At 40.6% G+C, this 17,300-nt stretch overlaps 1 protein-coding gene across 1 annotated transcript in view; it reads right to left on the bottom strand.

Moving 5' to 3' along the window:
* Positions 1-11,726, bottom strand: part of COL3A1 (collagen type III alpha 1 chain) — a 60,651-nt gene extending 48,925 nt beyond the window's left edge. The window contains 1 exon segment of the mRNA XM_068137893.1: positions 11,506-11,726. Coding sequence (XP_067993994.1) covers positions 11,506-11,584 — 79 coding nt within the window. The 5' untranslated portion in view covers positions 11,585-11,726.
* Positions 11,727-17,300: the final 5,574 nt, after the last annotated feature.

Here is a 17,300-nt window from a genome sequence, read left to right as displayed (position 1 = left end):
TTTATTCCACAAGAAGCTGGCCTAGCACATTTATTTAGAAAAGCAATAGCACCCTGTTCAACATCCTTAGGATCAGTTCTGTTGGAAAATTTAACAAAATCAGAACAAGATTTTGTCAAGAACTGCAAATAAACAAACAACAAAAAACCCCACACTAACCAAACCAAAATAAACCAAACCAAACCACCCAATCTCCTCCACCCAAGAGATATCTCAAAGACAAGTTGCTGTATTTCTGATTTTAGAAAGGACCAAGAAGAGTTTAAAACAGTGAAGGATTCTTTACAACATTTCTTGCAGTAGGTCTCTCCTGGTGAGAATAGAGAAAAACTGGAGAAGTCACTGTGTAGAGGAGGGTTTCCCTGACTGTACAACCAGCCTGACAAAGCCAAAGCCTCACAAAAGTGAGATTCAGCTTCTGAGTTGCTATAGGTAAAGAAACCATTGGAAGCTGATCATTCACAGAATCACAGAATGCTTAGGGTTGGAAGGGACCCTTAAAGGTCATCCAGTCCAGACCTCCTGTGGTGAGCAGGAACATCTTCAGTTAGAGCAGGCACATCTTCAGTTAGAGCAGGCTGCTCAGAGTCCTGTCCAACCTGACATGGAATGTTTCCAGGGATGGGGCTTCTACCACTACTCTGGGCAACCTGGGCAAGTCTTTCACCAATCTCAGCTTAAAAAAAAATAAAAAAATTCCTCCTTGTACCTCACTTAAATCTCCCTCTTTTAGCTTCAAACCATCACCTCTTGTCCGGTCTCATCAGGCCCTGCTAAAAAGTCTGTCTCCATCTTTCTTATAGGCCCCCTATAAGTTCTGAAAGGCCATAATAAGGGCTCCTCGGAGTCTTCTCCAGTCTGAACAACCCCATCCCAGGCACCCAGTACCAGAACAAGAGGACACAGTCTCAGGCTGCGCCAGGGGAGGTTCAGGTTGGATGTTAGGAAGAAGTTCTATACAGAAAGAGTGATTGCGCTATGGAATGGGCTGCCCGGGGAGGTGGTGGAGTCGCCGTCATTGAAGGTGTTCAGGAGGAGACTTGATGGGGTGCTTGGTGCCATGGGTTAGCTGTTTGGGTGGGTTGGATTGGTTGATGGGTTGGACATGATGATCTTGAAGGTCTCTTCCAACCTGGTTTGGTTTATTCTAATAAAGATTTATTCTAACTCTCTTAGCCTGTCCCTGTAGCGGAGGTGTTGCAGCCCTCAGGTCATTTTTGTGGCATCCTCTGGATTTGTTCCAACAGTACCATGTCTGAGGATTCTAAAGCAGAATTGTTTCAGCTCGCACTATGTAGTACCCAGTGTAAAACGCTGAACTACAACTACTCATTTCAGGATACTTTAAGCTTCTTCCAAGATAAAATCCAAAAACTGCATGGGAAAAGAAATAAAATAATATGTATGTGTTTGTTTGTTTGTTTTGTTTTGGGGGGTTTATTGCCCAACTTTGAAATGAAAACAATTTTTATCAAGTGACTAAAGTTTCAAGTGGGACGTGATCTTCTCTTTCCCCCAGCTCAGCAAGAGGGCTAACAATTTTATGCAATGCTGTTCCTGTGGTTTGCCTTGGAAGAAATCATGCTTGGTTCAATGCTTCTCTCCCAAGACTGAAACAGATGGGAAATGTTACAGTGCAGTGTAGTACATATGGTACTATCATTTATATGTATAGATATGTTGGACAAAGCCAGCCCCAGTACAACTCCACGGCCATAGTGAATTTACATCAGAGATGAGTAAAGCAGCAGGAGGTCGAATTCTACACTAACATAACTCCCTGCATGATTTCTTTTATTTCCCTGTAATTTCAGAAGTTGGAATTAAATAGAGGGTTTGGTTCTTGTATTTCATATTCCAGAGGTGGATTAAAGAACTCTGGCATACTGTCTAAAGAAAAGAATCCTATCTTTGGCTGCCAATAAATTCAAGGTATTTGTAACTCAGAAGGTCAGGGGGTAGGATCCTGAATGCATAGAACATTGTTAACCTAGTTTCATCTGCAAAACAGTTTGTATTCATTCACTCCAGTTTGGACTAATTCACCCCACAGCAATTTTGGACAGTTTGTTGGATACAGATGGCAGCATTTGAAATTCTTCTTAATCTGCCTCATAGAGGATATTAAATGGCTATTTGTGCCTTGCTTACAACGTTCTTATTGTCAGCTCCTTAAGGCTACTAAAGTGAGTATTGTGAGGGTTTTCTCAGGGTACCAAAGACAACTTTCTTCATTTTGGAGCCACTTTTAAGTATCAAGTTCTATGCCTGTTTTACAGGATTGAAGACATAAGGATCTTCCTTCTTAATTTGCTTGTCAGGTGAAAATCCACACTTTTGGTGTGGTGAAGAGCCTGCAAAAGCACAGAGCTGACTTTTTCCTAGCATCAGAGGTCAGAAGCACTGCTACTGAAGTGGCTGCCTGAAGCCTGGCACCCATTTAGCTCTCCCTGCTCCGTGCAGCAACAGTCCTTCCTGGCACAGGGTGAGAATAAACAGCTCTGTGTAGCAGAACATCTTCAGCAGACACAGCCAGATCCACCAGAGCTTATCTGCCAGAGTCCTTAAAAGGTATGAGTAAAAGAGCCTGAGCCAGAGAATACCTGATAAATGAAGAGGCTATCTACCTTTCTGGTTTTTTTGATCCTTCACTGAAAGAAGCTTACAGTGCTCCCCCTCTCTTCAGCTGATCTAGCAGGAAAAGAATCAGTTGGATTTGAATGCCTTTCTTCTTTCCTTTTTCTGCCCCTTCCCCCAATATTTATGCTTCTCTGTTCCTACAAAAAAAGAGGGATCTACAAAGAGGACCACCCTGCCAACCACTAAGCCACCAACAGGCTTAGAATATTGTGCAAGGAATCTTCAAAATGTCTGAGCAGATTTCAATTACTCTTTTCAAGGGTTTGCAATTCCCACTGCACAGCCTATTGTTTGCTTTCACTAGGACATTCTTCTCTTAAACAGAGGGCATAGGATGACTGCTGCTCTGTAGGAAAACAAGTAAACACCACACAGATTTAAAGCCAACACAGAAAAACAAAACATTTTTTCTTTTTTTTCTTAGAAGAGACTCTCATGAACACAGGAGGGTTTTCCAAGATAACAGGAATTCTATTTTTGCTGCTTATAGCTGAGGGAGAGCATGGGGGATGTAGTTCATTAGCCTTTGATGCTCAGCATGGCTATTGCACTGAACATCAAAGGAACAATGCGCAACCATTCCCATATTTTCCATTTGCAGTGTTTGGGTAAGCAATTGTTTCTCTCCAGTCTGTTTGAAAAAGGAGCTGTAGTTTTGCTCTTGCTTCTGCTCCTACAGGAAAATGGAAAGAAGGAAAAGAGAAGAAGCACAAAGGGAAAGAAGAGCAGAAAATAGATGTTCACAGCAGACAGCCTCCTAGTGCAGAGACTAGTTACTGGGTGTGAATTGTGGGGGATTTCAGTGGGAACTAATTATGTCCAGAAGTTTTCCAAGAACTGCCATTTTCCAGACACAGATCATCCCTTTCATACCTACTGCTGCAAACATGCACAGGATACTCCGAGATTCTGATGGCCTTTGTGGGGCTGGGCACACAGCAGTGCCTGAAGCCATCATAGCAGCCCACAGAAGTTTTGCACATGGAAGGGAATCTGTGCTGCCCTCCAGGGTGGGATGCACAGTGACTAAAAGGAAAACCATCAGCAGAAAGGGATGCGTCTTCTGTGGCTGTGTGTTATGCTGAAGGCCATTCTGGTACAAACTCAGCTAAAGCCTTAAATCTAACAAGTCACATCCTCCATTTCTTGAGAGTCATTTGGGTGTCCCTTAAGCTGTAAGAAAAGGCCTAGGCTTTCAAAATAACAAAACACATTCAGCCTTCAAATGTGTGTCTTTCCATTATCATCACTGTCCTCCTGTTGAATGGCCTATGCATGCTTTGTTCTCCCTGGCAGGCATCCCTTCATGGAGCACTTGAGTGAATCAAAGCAAAGCAAAAATGTGCAAACAACATTAAAGGAGGTCTCCTTTTCATTCTCATTCTGATAGTTCATCTTTAAATGAAGGGCTTGACGTAAATGAGACAAAATGGAAGGAGTCTCTTAGCTAATCTGAAAGGAATCTCTTCTGCTGTACTTTCACTAAACAAAGCCAGAAGTCCCAGAGCTGAAGTTTATCCAAACTAAAGCCAACAAACGGTTGTTGTTGGAGGGGGTTATATCATGTTTTCCATTGTCATTTTGACACGAAACAGGCAGAGGCTTCCACTTTGCAAATCCAAAGACAAGAAGATTGGCTCTGAAGGGAAAATAAATAAATAAAAGCCCTGCTTGGAAATTTGGTTTGGTTTTCTCAAAGCAAAATGGAGAGAACCTTTCCTATGAAATACAAGGTGAGAATAAATAATGACTTCTTGAAAATATAAAGGAAAAAGATTGTTTACTATGCCTCTGCATGAAACATGTATTGTACCACAGACATTGATGCCACTCATTCCTCTTTGGACCCTTCCAGCACTTAAGGAAGGATAAGCACACCTCACTATCTTTCCTATACTTACAGAAGAGACTTTCTGACTCCTGTAATATGTCCTTTTTTTACTGCTGGGGAGATTATCAGTTCATTAGCCACAGCCAGGAGCAATTTAAGGGCTACTCTTCCTTTGAAACTGTCAGACAGTTTCAAAGCAATGTGAGATAGTAATGGCATGATTCCTACACATAAATATGGGAATCTTATTTCCTTTGAACACACACTGACTGTCCTGAATGGAGAAAGAACAGGAAATTCTGTGGGAATTCCTTACAGATTTTTTTCTGAGGACAAAGTAGCTCTTGCCATGGGAGCCATAGAGAGGACAGGAATTAAAGCTTCACAAACACATTGAGAGATTCAGTAGAAGAAAGAAAATCTATGGAGGAGTAATTGTCCTGCAGCACTAAGTAAACCAGAGCACTGTTTCCCATACCTAGTAGCAACATGGCCATGGGAAGTCACCAAACAGCATCTCTGTAACAGAGATTACATCACTGTGAGTGGCACAGCCCCAAACAGCCTTCTCTTGAGAGGAATCCTCTGGGTCCCCTGGGCTGGAGTTGGACAGCATACTAAGGGCCAAGGGCTGCAGCATTCTTCTGCACCCACCCACGCTTCCTTCAACAAGCCTGACAGAAGCAAAATAACACTTCTTGCATCACTCCTGTGGACAGTTCTCCTCCTCTACAGGGTATATTATCATGGGTGTGTTAGAGGGGTAGGCTGGTGGAGCATTGCAGCAGGTAAAATGATGACAATCAATTTTTTGTTTCATTTTGGGTTGGGTATCAGCTCCCCAAAACCCAAATCACAATATCTTAAAATTGCAGACTTACAGGCAAGTAGGGACTGAGCTCTAAACAACATTCAGGTTGTGCTACCTATAATTTACCAAGATGTTGCAAAGAGAATGAGCTAACCATTGCCATGTTGGACCAGACAAGATTTTAGCATAATTTTTCCAAATTTCAATTTTGTATTTTGGGGCTTTGCAAATAAAATAAAATAAAATAAAATAAAATAAAATAAAATAAAATAAAATAAAATAAAATAAAATAAAATAAAATAAAATAAAATATATATAAAAAAAATTTGCTTCCTCACAGCAAATTTCTGCAATGATGTGGGCATTTAATCCAAGGTCAAACCTCCTCCACCCCATTTTGTTAACATATCTCTGCCATTGCCCACAGTTTTCTCTGTCTTAGCTGGGATCTTTTGCCTTGTTTCTTAAGCATAATCCAGAGTATTAATGGAGGTGACCACTGCATTGATTTCCAGTCCTGTGGGTTTTGAGAAATTATGGCTTCAAACCAACGAATTAAAACTTGCAACTGTTACAGCTACTGTGACTTGTGCCCATCCCCAGACCTACATCAGGAGCAACAGAGTTTTCATAGTTTTCATGGTGCCTGCAAGCCTGGGAAAGAACACTTTGTTATTGTTTCCCCCTACCCGTAGGACGAACCTTTCAACTCTGAAGTGATTGCCTTTTAATCCAAAATGCTAAAGGACAGCCTGCATCCTTTGTGTCACTGACCTACAGCATGCTTTCCCAATTATGAAGCCAGGTATGTCCCATTTTCTGCACATTTCTGATTAAAACAAGGTTTGAACAACATTAGCACCTCACTGGGATAATGACTAACAGATCCATGTCAGCATGGTTCATCAGGAAACAAAAAAAGTGATAGCAATTCATCTCTCTCTTTCTCTTGAGTAGCATTAATTAACACCCAGCTGTTATGCAAGGCTGGTATCAGCTGAGATTTTGCAAGTAACACCTAGCTGCCTGTTTCAAACCTCAACACTTTGGCAGAAGCTGGAAGAGGAAACAGGATCTGCTTGTAATCTGCAGCACTAAGAGAGGAGCAAATGTAATGACTATGAAGCATCAACAATGGTATCTGTGCCAGAGACAACAACCTTCTCCCTCTGCCTCTTCCCCCTTTAATAAATTAGTGGATGTTTCCAGCTCCACCCCCTCTTTAAAAAAAACCTCTCTGCATAGATTTGGTCTCAAATCAAAAACAAATCTGGAAAATAATGGAAGTGATATATAATGGCTTCATTTTCCTAAGGCTAATGTCTTCCAGGGATGTGTGATCTACAACGTGTTTATAAAATTTGTCATATTTCCAAGAACTTTATATATCTATAATGTTTAGAGGGGCTGTATTCCCCAGGCTTTCATTTAGCACAAGATTTCCAGACCAGAAAGGAATGTTTCAATTTTCTTAAGCGAAATTTTGCCTGCTGTGTGCTTGGTAAAAAACAAAACAAAACAAAACAAAACAAAACAAAAAACAGTTAGGAAAAATGGAAGAAGAGCAGGAGATCCCTGATCTTTGATACCTTCACATAATCCAGGTTAGATATGGTGGTGTAAATTATCTGCTGGCACACAGGCATGTGTCATCTGGTTTTATCTTCAAAAGGCTGGAGGGGGATTTTTTTCTGTGTTATCAAAACCTTTGAGGAGAGATGGTTCTGTCACTGGCATTATCCTTAAACTAAGTAATTTGTCAGCAAAGAATGCAGACGTGCAGTGTTACATACAGGTAAATATCAGTCTCACAAGTATACTGCAATTATGCAGTATTCATCAACTTCATCACCTCTCTAAGCCTTTCCTCTTAATCAAAGAAGAAAGCAAAATGGCTAAACCAAACTCTTTACAAGCTTTCCTAAAATCCCATCCTTCTTATCTGGGAGAGCAGAAGTGGATGCTCAGCATAAAAGGTTCTCTGTGTGCTGCCTCCTGAAACCTACATGCAATAGTTGTGTTTCATTTGAAAGCTGTGACTTGCCATTGAAAGTAATGTGAAAGCTCACTAAGACCTCTCAGAGATATTTTAGGATTCAGTCACTACCTCAGAAATAATCCTCCTGACCAAACATCCAAGATAATACTGACATTAGAAGGAAGATATCAAAATACATTGGAGAAAAACATTATTTGTAATAATGAAGAATAAATACTAGCTCTGCTCTTAAACTGCTTTTAGAGCAGTAGTTTTCCTGCTGACTTCAGTGAACTTAATCACAGAGCTGTCAAGGCTGGAAGGGATCTCAAAGACCCAGTTCCAACCCCCGCTGCCATGGGCAGGGACATGTCACACTACATCAGGTTGCTCAGAGCCACATCCAGTCTGGCCTTAAAAACTTCCAGGGATGGGGCTTCTACCACCTCCCTGGGCAACCTGTTCGAGTGTCTTACCACCCTCATGGTGGAGTTCTCCCTAACATTCAATCTGAATCTACCCATTTCTATTTTTACTCCATTCCCCCTAGTCCTATCACTACCTGCCATTCTAAAAAGTCCCTCGCCAAGTTCCTCAAGGACTATGGGGTGTAAGCATGAGAAGTGCCATGGTCCTGATGACTGAGAGGTCCTTTAACCATCTCAGGAACAGCTGAGATAGGCCTAAATCCATCTGACCTTCCTTTTGGCACCAAAGTGACAGGACTGTGCACACACTTCCTTTGTAGTTGGAGAAAATTGCCAAACAGATCCAACCTGTCTTAACTAAATCTCATGCTGTCTTCTGGGATTAGCCTCTTTGCTTGCTTTTACAAACTTGAGATAAATAGGATTAATGTAGATTGTAAGGCTGGAAATGCTTGCACAAGTCAGGCTGGGTGGGAAGAAGATGGAGTTTGTTCCCAAAAAAAAAAAAAAAAATTCTAAGTTCTTACAGTTTTGGACAGTTTAATATACAGAAAGTAAAGGTGGCTTCAAATCAGAGAATCAGAGAATCAGAGAATCACAGAATGGCTTAGGTTGGAAGTGACCCTAGAGATCATCTATTCCAACCTCACTGCCATGGACCTGGATGTCTCCTGACTAGACTCAACTGCTCAAAGACTTATGCAACCTGGCCTTGAACAACCCCCTGGAGGAGGCATTCACAACCTTCCTGGGCAGCCTACTTACCACGCTCATACTGAAAAACTTTTTCCTAAGATCCAGTCTAAACCTACTTTCCCCAGCTTAAAACCATTCCCCCTTGCCCTGTTGCTAGACACCTTTATGAAAAGTCCCTCTCCAGCCTTCCTGTAGGAGAATATATATATTGCTGGCATCTGATGCATCTGCCTCATCTCAGGCACCAGCTTCATGCCATGTCATCCACCAGGAGGCATTTTCACGTGAACATGGTCAGGGCTTGCAAAAGCCTTACCCTAACCTGACACACACTGAAACGCTTGAATTGTGTCCTTTGCAGGCTAAAAGCATCCTAGTGGGTTACTGGGACATAGAAGTTTTGTTCATGTCAGGCATAGAAAATTCCTCATTCCACAATATCCAGATCTTGAGTTCAACCTGAGGCTGAATTGAAATGTCCATTTCTAGCTTTAACAGCAAGACAAAGAAACACATAGCCCAGAGGTATATCTGACTACCCTAAACTTAGTGTATACTGAGCAATTTCCTTAATATCTTGCCAAGTCTTGTCTCCTGGCAGACTGTCTCAAGGAAAATTTTATATTGACTTACATTTGATACTAACCATGTAGACATTTTTCTTGACAAGAGAGAGTATTTTAGCATGTCTGGAAATTCTCTTTCAAACTGTGGAAACTTTGGCTTCGCAGTCCATTGCTGCCCTGCACATGAATTAGTGATGCTAACAATCCACCCCTCCAATTATTTTTATTTTTCTATGAGAAAAGCATTTTCAACACCTCCATATTTTTTTTTTTTTTTCTGTGAGAAAACCATTTTCAAATGTGTGGAAAGGAACATTCCAAAGAGAAGACAGAATCTGGTATTTTAAGGGATAACCAGCGTTTTATCAGTCCCTCTGTGTAACCTTGTCCCTATAAGTAGTATGGAAGTTAGCCCAGTAAGGAAATGTTACTACACCATAAAACAGGAATGTGGCAGAGAAATGAGAATACTCCCTCATGCTTCCTTTGTATATTGTATATTGTTCTTCTACCCCAAATTTACCATTTCTTCAGTCAAATATGTATTGAACCTCAGAAATGTCCAGGGATACAAGCAGAAGGAGGGAAAGAGATCTGGTGTTCAGCGGGGATTTGATTACTGCAAGAAATAAACCCAATGTTCTTTCTTTCTATATCAGATGGTCTTTTAGTCCTTATTACTGTGTTATTTCCCATTTCTTGGTCCTTTAATCCTTATTCCTATGTTATTTGCCATTTCTTGAGTCAAATATGTGTTGAACCTCAAAAGTGTCCAGGGACACAACCAGAGTGAGGGAAAGAGATCTGGCATTCAGTGGGGAGAAATAGACCCATTGTTCTTTCTTTTTATATTAGATGGCCCTTTAGTCCTTATTCCTATGTTATTTACCATTTCTTGGTCCTTTAGCCCTTATTCCTCTGAGGATACACACACACACATATGTATAAATATACATAATGCATATTGAATACATACATACATATATATATATAAAATTTACTGCTGTAAGAAGAGAGACCTCCCAGCATATATGTGCTGAAATGTCATAGTATTTTGTTGAATTACTAAAGAGGCAGTTTATACACTGGCAAAGCAGAAGCAGAAAGACATCAGTTCCCAGTACATTATGTTTGTTTGGCCTTTATATGCCTTTTGTGTGTATGTGGGGGGGGGATTTGTGTGTGTGTTTTGTTTTTTTTCTTTTAAAATACTTTACAAGGCTCAGCCTGTGTCTCTGCTTGGTGAGGGAGGCTGGTATTTGGGCATGCTGCTGTTGCAGAGGATGTTACCTGATTTGCTCATGCACAGAACCCCCTGAGTTCCAACTGCTCTACTGCCAACAGCCTGCTGGTGGACTCACAGCCACCACCTCGGCAGAGGTGCCCTTACAGGTATGCTGAAGCAGACAGATTTGCCATGAAATTGGCTAAAGGAATTGTTTCCATGATTTGTATCATACAGAATAGGGTGGGGTGTGTTTTTAAAGGCATTTGGCTTTCCTTTGCTGCGCTACAGCTTATTTGGCTGCTGCTTATCAAGTTATTTGGAAAGTTATTTGTTGCCTCGATGCAGGAATAAATACACTGCAGATCTGTTATATTAACAGGAAAGTTAAAAAATGTTTTATCTGAAGGAAGATCTGGTTTACTATGTCTGGCAAGCAGGAAAAGAGCACATCCAAAAAAGGTCAGTTGTACTTGTGGAATGTCTTCTGTGTAATTTAAATACTCATACCACACTTATCTTCACTCTAAGTTGAATTATTGTATACAAAGTAATTCCCCCCCGCTCCTCCAAAATTCCATGTTCATTTGGGTTTTGGTGTTTTCCTTCTCTGTAAACATGCACACATACTTGCAAGGACTCCCAGATAACATCAGCTGCTAATCAGTCTCATGAGGGTCCAAAGCAGCCTGCAGATCCACTGTTCAAACTATTTCAGCTCAGCAAATTAATTTACTCTCCTGCTTCATGTCAGAATTAAAAATCCTATAAGCTGACACATTTTTATACATCTCTCTTAAAAACTGTTGCATCAAAACCAGTCAGAATTTTAAGGCTGCTTTCAGCAGGCAGATTGTTTAAACAAACCCCCACGCTGCCAGTGGAAAACACACAAATACAAAAGGAGAACTCCAAATAAAAAAAAGAGCTGGAAGCAAAGACTTACTGCTTGTGATAAATAACATCCAGGCAGCACAGAGCTATCTGTTCAAATGTTATTCCAAGAGTTAAAAGAAAGAGTCTGAAAACTCTTGGGTGTCTGCAATAGGAAAACAAGTAAGAACAAGAACAAATGCAGCTGAGGCAGACAGCGCTGTACAGTCCTTTTAGCCACAGAAAAGCAAAGCGAAGAGAAAACTTTGGGATGGCAAGGCAAGCTCCTCAGCTTCCAGCTTTCAAGCATTAAATAGCTGACTGCTTCATTAATGAAGGAAAAGTGTTCTGGGGAGATTTGTGAAAAAGCATCTCTTGCAAGCTATTAAAACCATCGGTGAAAAGAAAAATAAAATAAGAAACCAACATGAAATCATAAGAAGCTTGAATTACTCACCGTCCTGTTGTGCCAAAATAACTGAGGGTTGAAACACGGCAAGAATGAGCAAAGTTACTTTTTGCACAAAGCTCATCATGTCTAAATATTAGACATGAGACTCTCTGTGCAAAAATAAAAATTGGGGGGGGAAGAAAAAAATCTGTTCAAAATAGCAACATCGGTTGTTCCCTGCCCTTCCAGCACCGGGCCATGTACAGAACTCAGCCACAAGCATTCCCCAGCCTTGGCCTTAAATAGGAAAAAAATTGGCTTACTTTACTTTTCCACCCCCTTTACTGAAACATGAGAAGAAGACCCATCCCCTAACAGTAAATGAATGATTAATATTTCTCTTGGCTTTACAGAAGAATAAAGTCAACTAAAGAAGATACTGAGCACATCTGGAACTTTTGTGTGTGCACGAAATGCACACTGAGAGTGTGTGTGAACAGTTTGTGTGTGCTGCATGTGAGATATATGCATGTGGGGAAAAAAAAGATTCCTGCAGCAAAGCCTCTGTGGTAAAGCATTTCTTTTCCATGTTAATTAGGAGTCAACTGGTAGAGCCTGAAGAGGACTTTAAATTCTTAGTGCTCCCTAAGAAAGATAAAAGGTGGGTACCTGATGCGGCTGCACAAACTGAGAGAATCCCAGAAGTGGAAGAGCAAACCTGGGGGTTTCTGCTGATGAGGAATCAGAGTTAACAAAAGGGAGACCTGAAAACTGCAACATTTTTCTTCCAGTGCTTTTCTCATTATCTCTGCCTCACATCACGATTTTGTGTGACCCGGGGACAAAGCAAACATGAAAAAAAAACCCCACACCGAAAGTGCAGAAAACAAGATCCCAAAGCAGCAGCACCAATCTCCCAAACTAAAACATTTCAAATAATTCAGTTTGATGCTCTCGTTACAGCATTTGAAAGGAATGCAGGACGAGTACCACTTTTTTGTTTCTTTACTGTTTTCTCCTTAAACAAGAAGGTATAGCAAACAAAACCAAACAAATGAGATCTTGAGACCACCGACCCCTTTCCAACCTAGTTCTTTCTTTATTCTGTGCAAAACTTTACTGAAAATAGGATCAGAACACTCAAACTAATTTTCTAAATAAGATAGCTTCCAGATAAAGAGGTTTTATTATGAATGCAGTTTTACTGGGAATATAGCTTTAAGTACAAGTTTGGGAGACTCCAAAGTGAGTGCAGAAAGCTGTCACAGTGAGCATCTCTGCTGAGATCATGACCAAACTAACTGCTCCTCTCAGTCAATTCAGGTCATTAACTGCAGCAGTATTCATTCATTCGTTCTTAAGCGTTGCTGAGATTACAGTGACCCAGGGAACCTTCTCTCCTAGTGACCCAGGGATCCTATCAATAATTCACTGATCTCCTGAACTGTCATTCCAAAAGAGGGACCCATATTTCTGCATGCATAACAAAACAAGAGCAGCTTGAGATTACTTTTTTTTTTTTTTTTGTTTTTGATCTGATAGGTATTGTGTCTCATTTAGAAGCTGATTTATCTGAAATTCATCTGCACTTAAACTGGAAAGCTCTTTCTGCAGGAGGATAATCTTGATGAAAGTATGAAGAGACCTTAAACAATTTGATGCCACTTTCAACACCCTCGGAAGGTCTTTTCCATACCTTTTTACACCCGTGAGGTATTACACAGAATCACAGAATTGTCAGGGTTGGAAGGGACCTCAAAGATCATCCAATTCCAACCCCACTGCCATGTATCATGGCTTGATATATTTCAAGGGATTACACATAAATTTTTTTTCGGGTGGGGGCACAAATTAAATATGTCCCACTTTTGCATGTTGTCTGTGATGTCACAGTGAAATTACTTCATGCAGCCTGTGCTTTTCCTATGCAGTATCATCCTAGTTAACAGGTTAGGCTATTTTGATCATGAACTTCGAGTGGCTACAATCAGCAACCAGACAACAACCTCCTGTTGAGCAGTCCTAGAACATAAACCAAAAATACTTCAAATTTTGGACCTGTAAGGTTTTCTCCTTCTTTGGAGTTATGCTCAGGACCACAATATCTATTAATACCTGGACTGATTATTTTATTTTGGGCTCTCTTCAACAGAATTGTACAAACACACCAGCCTCAGGATCTAAACCATTCTCAGATATGGAATGAGAATTTAAGCTAAATGAATTGTTTATCAAAATCTCATGCAGATGAGATTTTACTGTAACTGTCTTTCCTGTATGAATGCCTACATGCTCCTCACAGTTATTGCTTAATTTACATGACATTCAATCAATGCTACATGGTAAGTGTTCACATTTAGACAGCCAAAGGAAAACTAAGACAATTTTGATGATGATCTTTGACTTAAAGCCCTAAAGCATTCATACTAAATTCTACATTTTTTTCCAGCCAATTTGACCACAATAAACACTTCTCCACTTTTAAGTTTATCCTTTCCAAAGAAGGGAAGACCCTTAAGTGACTCCCTTAATTTCACTAACACTTCTCTTCAATTTTTACAGAACACCACGTGACTGAGTAAAATGCAAATGCTCAGAATACAGTTCTGGTATGTTCACCTTGGATATTAAATGAGTCTCTAGCTAGATTATGAACCAAGATTTATCCAGGACATCTACTTTTTCCTATACACCTTGGAACATTAAACTGTGTGCTTGCATCTGTGCATAAATGAATCCTGAGGTTTATGTGTAGAAGCATAATCAATATCACTTAATAATTACGCTCCATAAAGACCAAAATAACCTATGGACCTTATCTTCCTTAGGCACTGCAGTATATTTGCTGAGGTTCAGCAAATAATGAATGTCAATGCTCAGCTACCCCGGAATTTCTCATTAGTGCTACCCTCACATAACAGTGCTTGTAGAATTGATTTTACAGTTCTAGTGTAGCACAAATGCCAACTGTCATCATGAGTCAATTCTTTTTGACTGGGTATTCACAAGTTTTCTTTGTTTTAGTTACCTGGCCTGAACAGATTGTGGCACACAACTTTCCCTGAACATGGTATCCTGAGGTGCATTAGGAAGAGTGCGTCCTCGCCCTCTGCTCTGCCCTAGTGAAGCACCACCTAGAATATAGCATCCAGTTCTGCACTCCCCAGTTCAGGAGGGTACAGGGATCTACTGGAGAGAGTCCAATGGAGGGCTACAATGATGATTAAGGGACTGGAGCACTGCCTTATAAGGCGAGGCTGAGAGATCTGGGGCTTTTTAGTCTGGAGAAGAGAAGACTGAGCGGGGATTTAATCAATGTCTATAAATATCTGAGGGCTGGGTGTCAGGACAGAAGGGACAACCTCTGCTCACTTGTACCCTGTGATAGGACAAGGACGCAATGGGAAGTTGCACCTCAGCATAAAGAGGAACTTTACTGTAAGGGTCACAGAGCACTGGAACAGGCTCTCCAGAGAGGTTGTGGAGTCTCCTCTGGAGACTTTCAAGCCCTGTCTGTATGTGTTCCTGTGCAACCTGTGCTAGATTCTATGGTCCTGCTCTGGCAGGTGGGTTGGACTTGAAGATCAGAGGTCCCTCCTGTGAGCATCAGTGGATGCTTTATGATTCAAGATTTGCTTTTCACAACCTGTACACAGAAACAGGTGTCCTAGAAACCCATCTGTCTTGATTCTTCAGTCTTGCAGGCAGGTTTGGGGTATTAGTAAGTAGCTCTTGGTTAACACCCACCTTTCCCAGGGATGCAATGTCCTGGCATCTGCACTAAACCGTAAGAAGGTTCTCACATCAGAATTGTAGTATTTTGCACAAAGGAACCTGGAATGATAGTAAAATTTATTGAATGTATTTGCATTTCAGGGCAGATACCATGAAAGGTGTCTAGAACAAAACTCCTGATCAACATGTGCCTCATGTGAGTGGAGTATTTGTGCTGATCCTGCACTTTGGGATTTTGTGTGTATGTTTGATTCTTGTGGTTAGTGACATTCTGCCTTAGAAAGACAAATGAAAGACACACTTTTACGTATTCATGAGGTGACCCCAGGTTCCCCTTCACAAAAGGCCAGTCCTTAATTGAATGATTCAGGTGTTACTTTGAAAGCTCCCCAATTTCTACCTTAAAGAACAAACTGGAAGCTATCCCTTGTGTCCAAGACAGCTTAATCTTCAGGTTTTCTCTTCATAATTGCCCCTATGTCGAGAAGAAGAAATTTATTTTTTGGTCTGTGTGGATTTTAATGACAGTAAAAAGCCTCAGAATTCAAAAAAAGGAGTGTACAGTCTCACTGAAATAAAACACAGCAAATACTGAAAATTGTGACCAAAAGAATGAGAAGGGAATGAAAAAAAAAAAATATATATATAAATGCATCATTTAGTAAGTGGAAAAAAAAAACAATGTTGTTGGTTTGCTTGGGTTTTGTCCAAATTTTACCTGCTGAATCAACCACCACTGCTCAATTGCATCTATAACATTGTTTTCTCTTAAACCCCACCTTTTTAAAATATTTGATGTAGAAGAAAAGTTGAATCTAGAGCCACTAAAAAAAATAATCCACTCCCCATGCACTTCAACCATTTGTATTTATGAGCTAGAAACAATGCAAATCATGAGTGATGTCTTAAGAGGCAATTACAGAAATTAAGGTGGTCAGGTCCATGAAATTATTTCATTCTCCCATCTTTCCATTTTCACTGAAATTATTTCCTAAGAAATGATGGGAAGTCAGCTGTAGAGACAATCTCATTCACATGTGCCCTGTTTTCACCTTCCAACGGTTTTCACAAATGAAAAAAAACCTCTTCTTTTTGCAGAAAATCCTGGGCAGATTAAATAAAAATCCTTCATCTGAGTCATATTGGGAACTAACTGTTACAAGCACAGCTGTGAAGGCTCTTAAGGCAGAGCCAACATTATGACTGCATACGGGTGAAGCAGACAGCACCCACAGCATTTTCTCTTCACAGCAGGAGGGACAAGAAGCCAAAATAGTTTAATGACCTTTGGGTGTACTGAATGCTGGGGAATTCAAAGCCTAGGGCCAGGGCGTGGTTTTTCTGTACTGAACATGCACCTACTCTTGTCGCCAGCGATGGAAACTGTTAATGTAGGACACTGGCCCAGTGCCTCGGTGAGGATGCTCCTCCTTTCCACAGAGGTGTTAAAATTATTTTGCAAGGAATCATTTCTTCTTGTCTCTAATTCAGATTTCCACTGTACAAGTGAAAAAAGCCCAGACCTTCCCTTTTAAAGAAATACCACAGTCCTATCTACTTAAGGAAGTACTTAATAAAGTGGCTACAGGACTTGGTGGCAGGACAATAATTTGTGAAGGCTTTTCTGCTCGACAGCTTGCAGTTGTTGGACATCAAAATGACATAAGTTGGCAGAAAATAGTTATCAGTGCAAGAATAAAGTTGGTTGTGAATTTGTATCTATGTTTACTTTTACAGAACCTCCAAAGAATCATGTTTTGCTTTATCTCTAAGTAACAAAACCTGTTAAATCCATCAGAAGAGCAGTCTGAGAAGGAATTATCATTAAAAGTAGGTTATCCTTTCTACCAGGGGGTTTGTGTAGAAAATGGAGGTGCATCATGCAGATCAAAAAGTCACTCTGTTGGCTCTGCTCAAAGACCAGCTGTTGTCTCTGCTGAGAGAGTACACGTAGTATATGACAGGCTCAGATGTGCTGTATATGACAGGCTCACATGTGCTGTACCTGAGCTGTTGGTTTGTATGTGGCCTCAGCACAAGAAGCTTTCAAGCTCCAGCACTAGCAGTCTGCTACATTTTATGAACTTTTTTTTTGGTCTTTTTTAAACAGCAACGCAAAAGAACAA

The sequence above is a fragment of the Melanerpes formicivorus genome, unplaced genomic scaffold (assembly GCF_026170545.1).
Source record: "Melanerpes formicivorus ecotype bairdi unplaced genomic scaffold, bMelFor1.0.p_v2 SCAF_5, whole genome shotgun sequence".
In the NCBI taxonomy this organism is placed as follows: Eukaryota; Metazoa; Chordata; class Aves; order Piciformes; family Picidae; genus Melanerpes; species Melanerpes formicivorus.
This window is presented reverse-complemented; position numbering and strand designations above follow the sequence as displayed.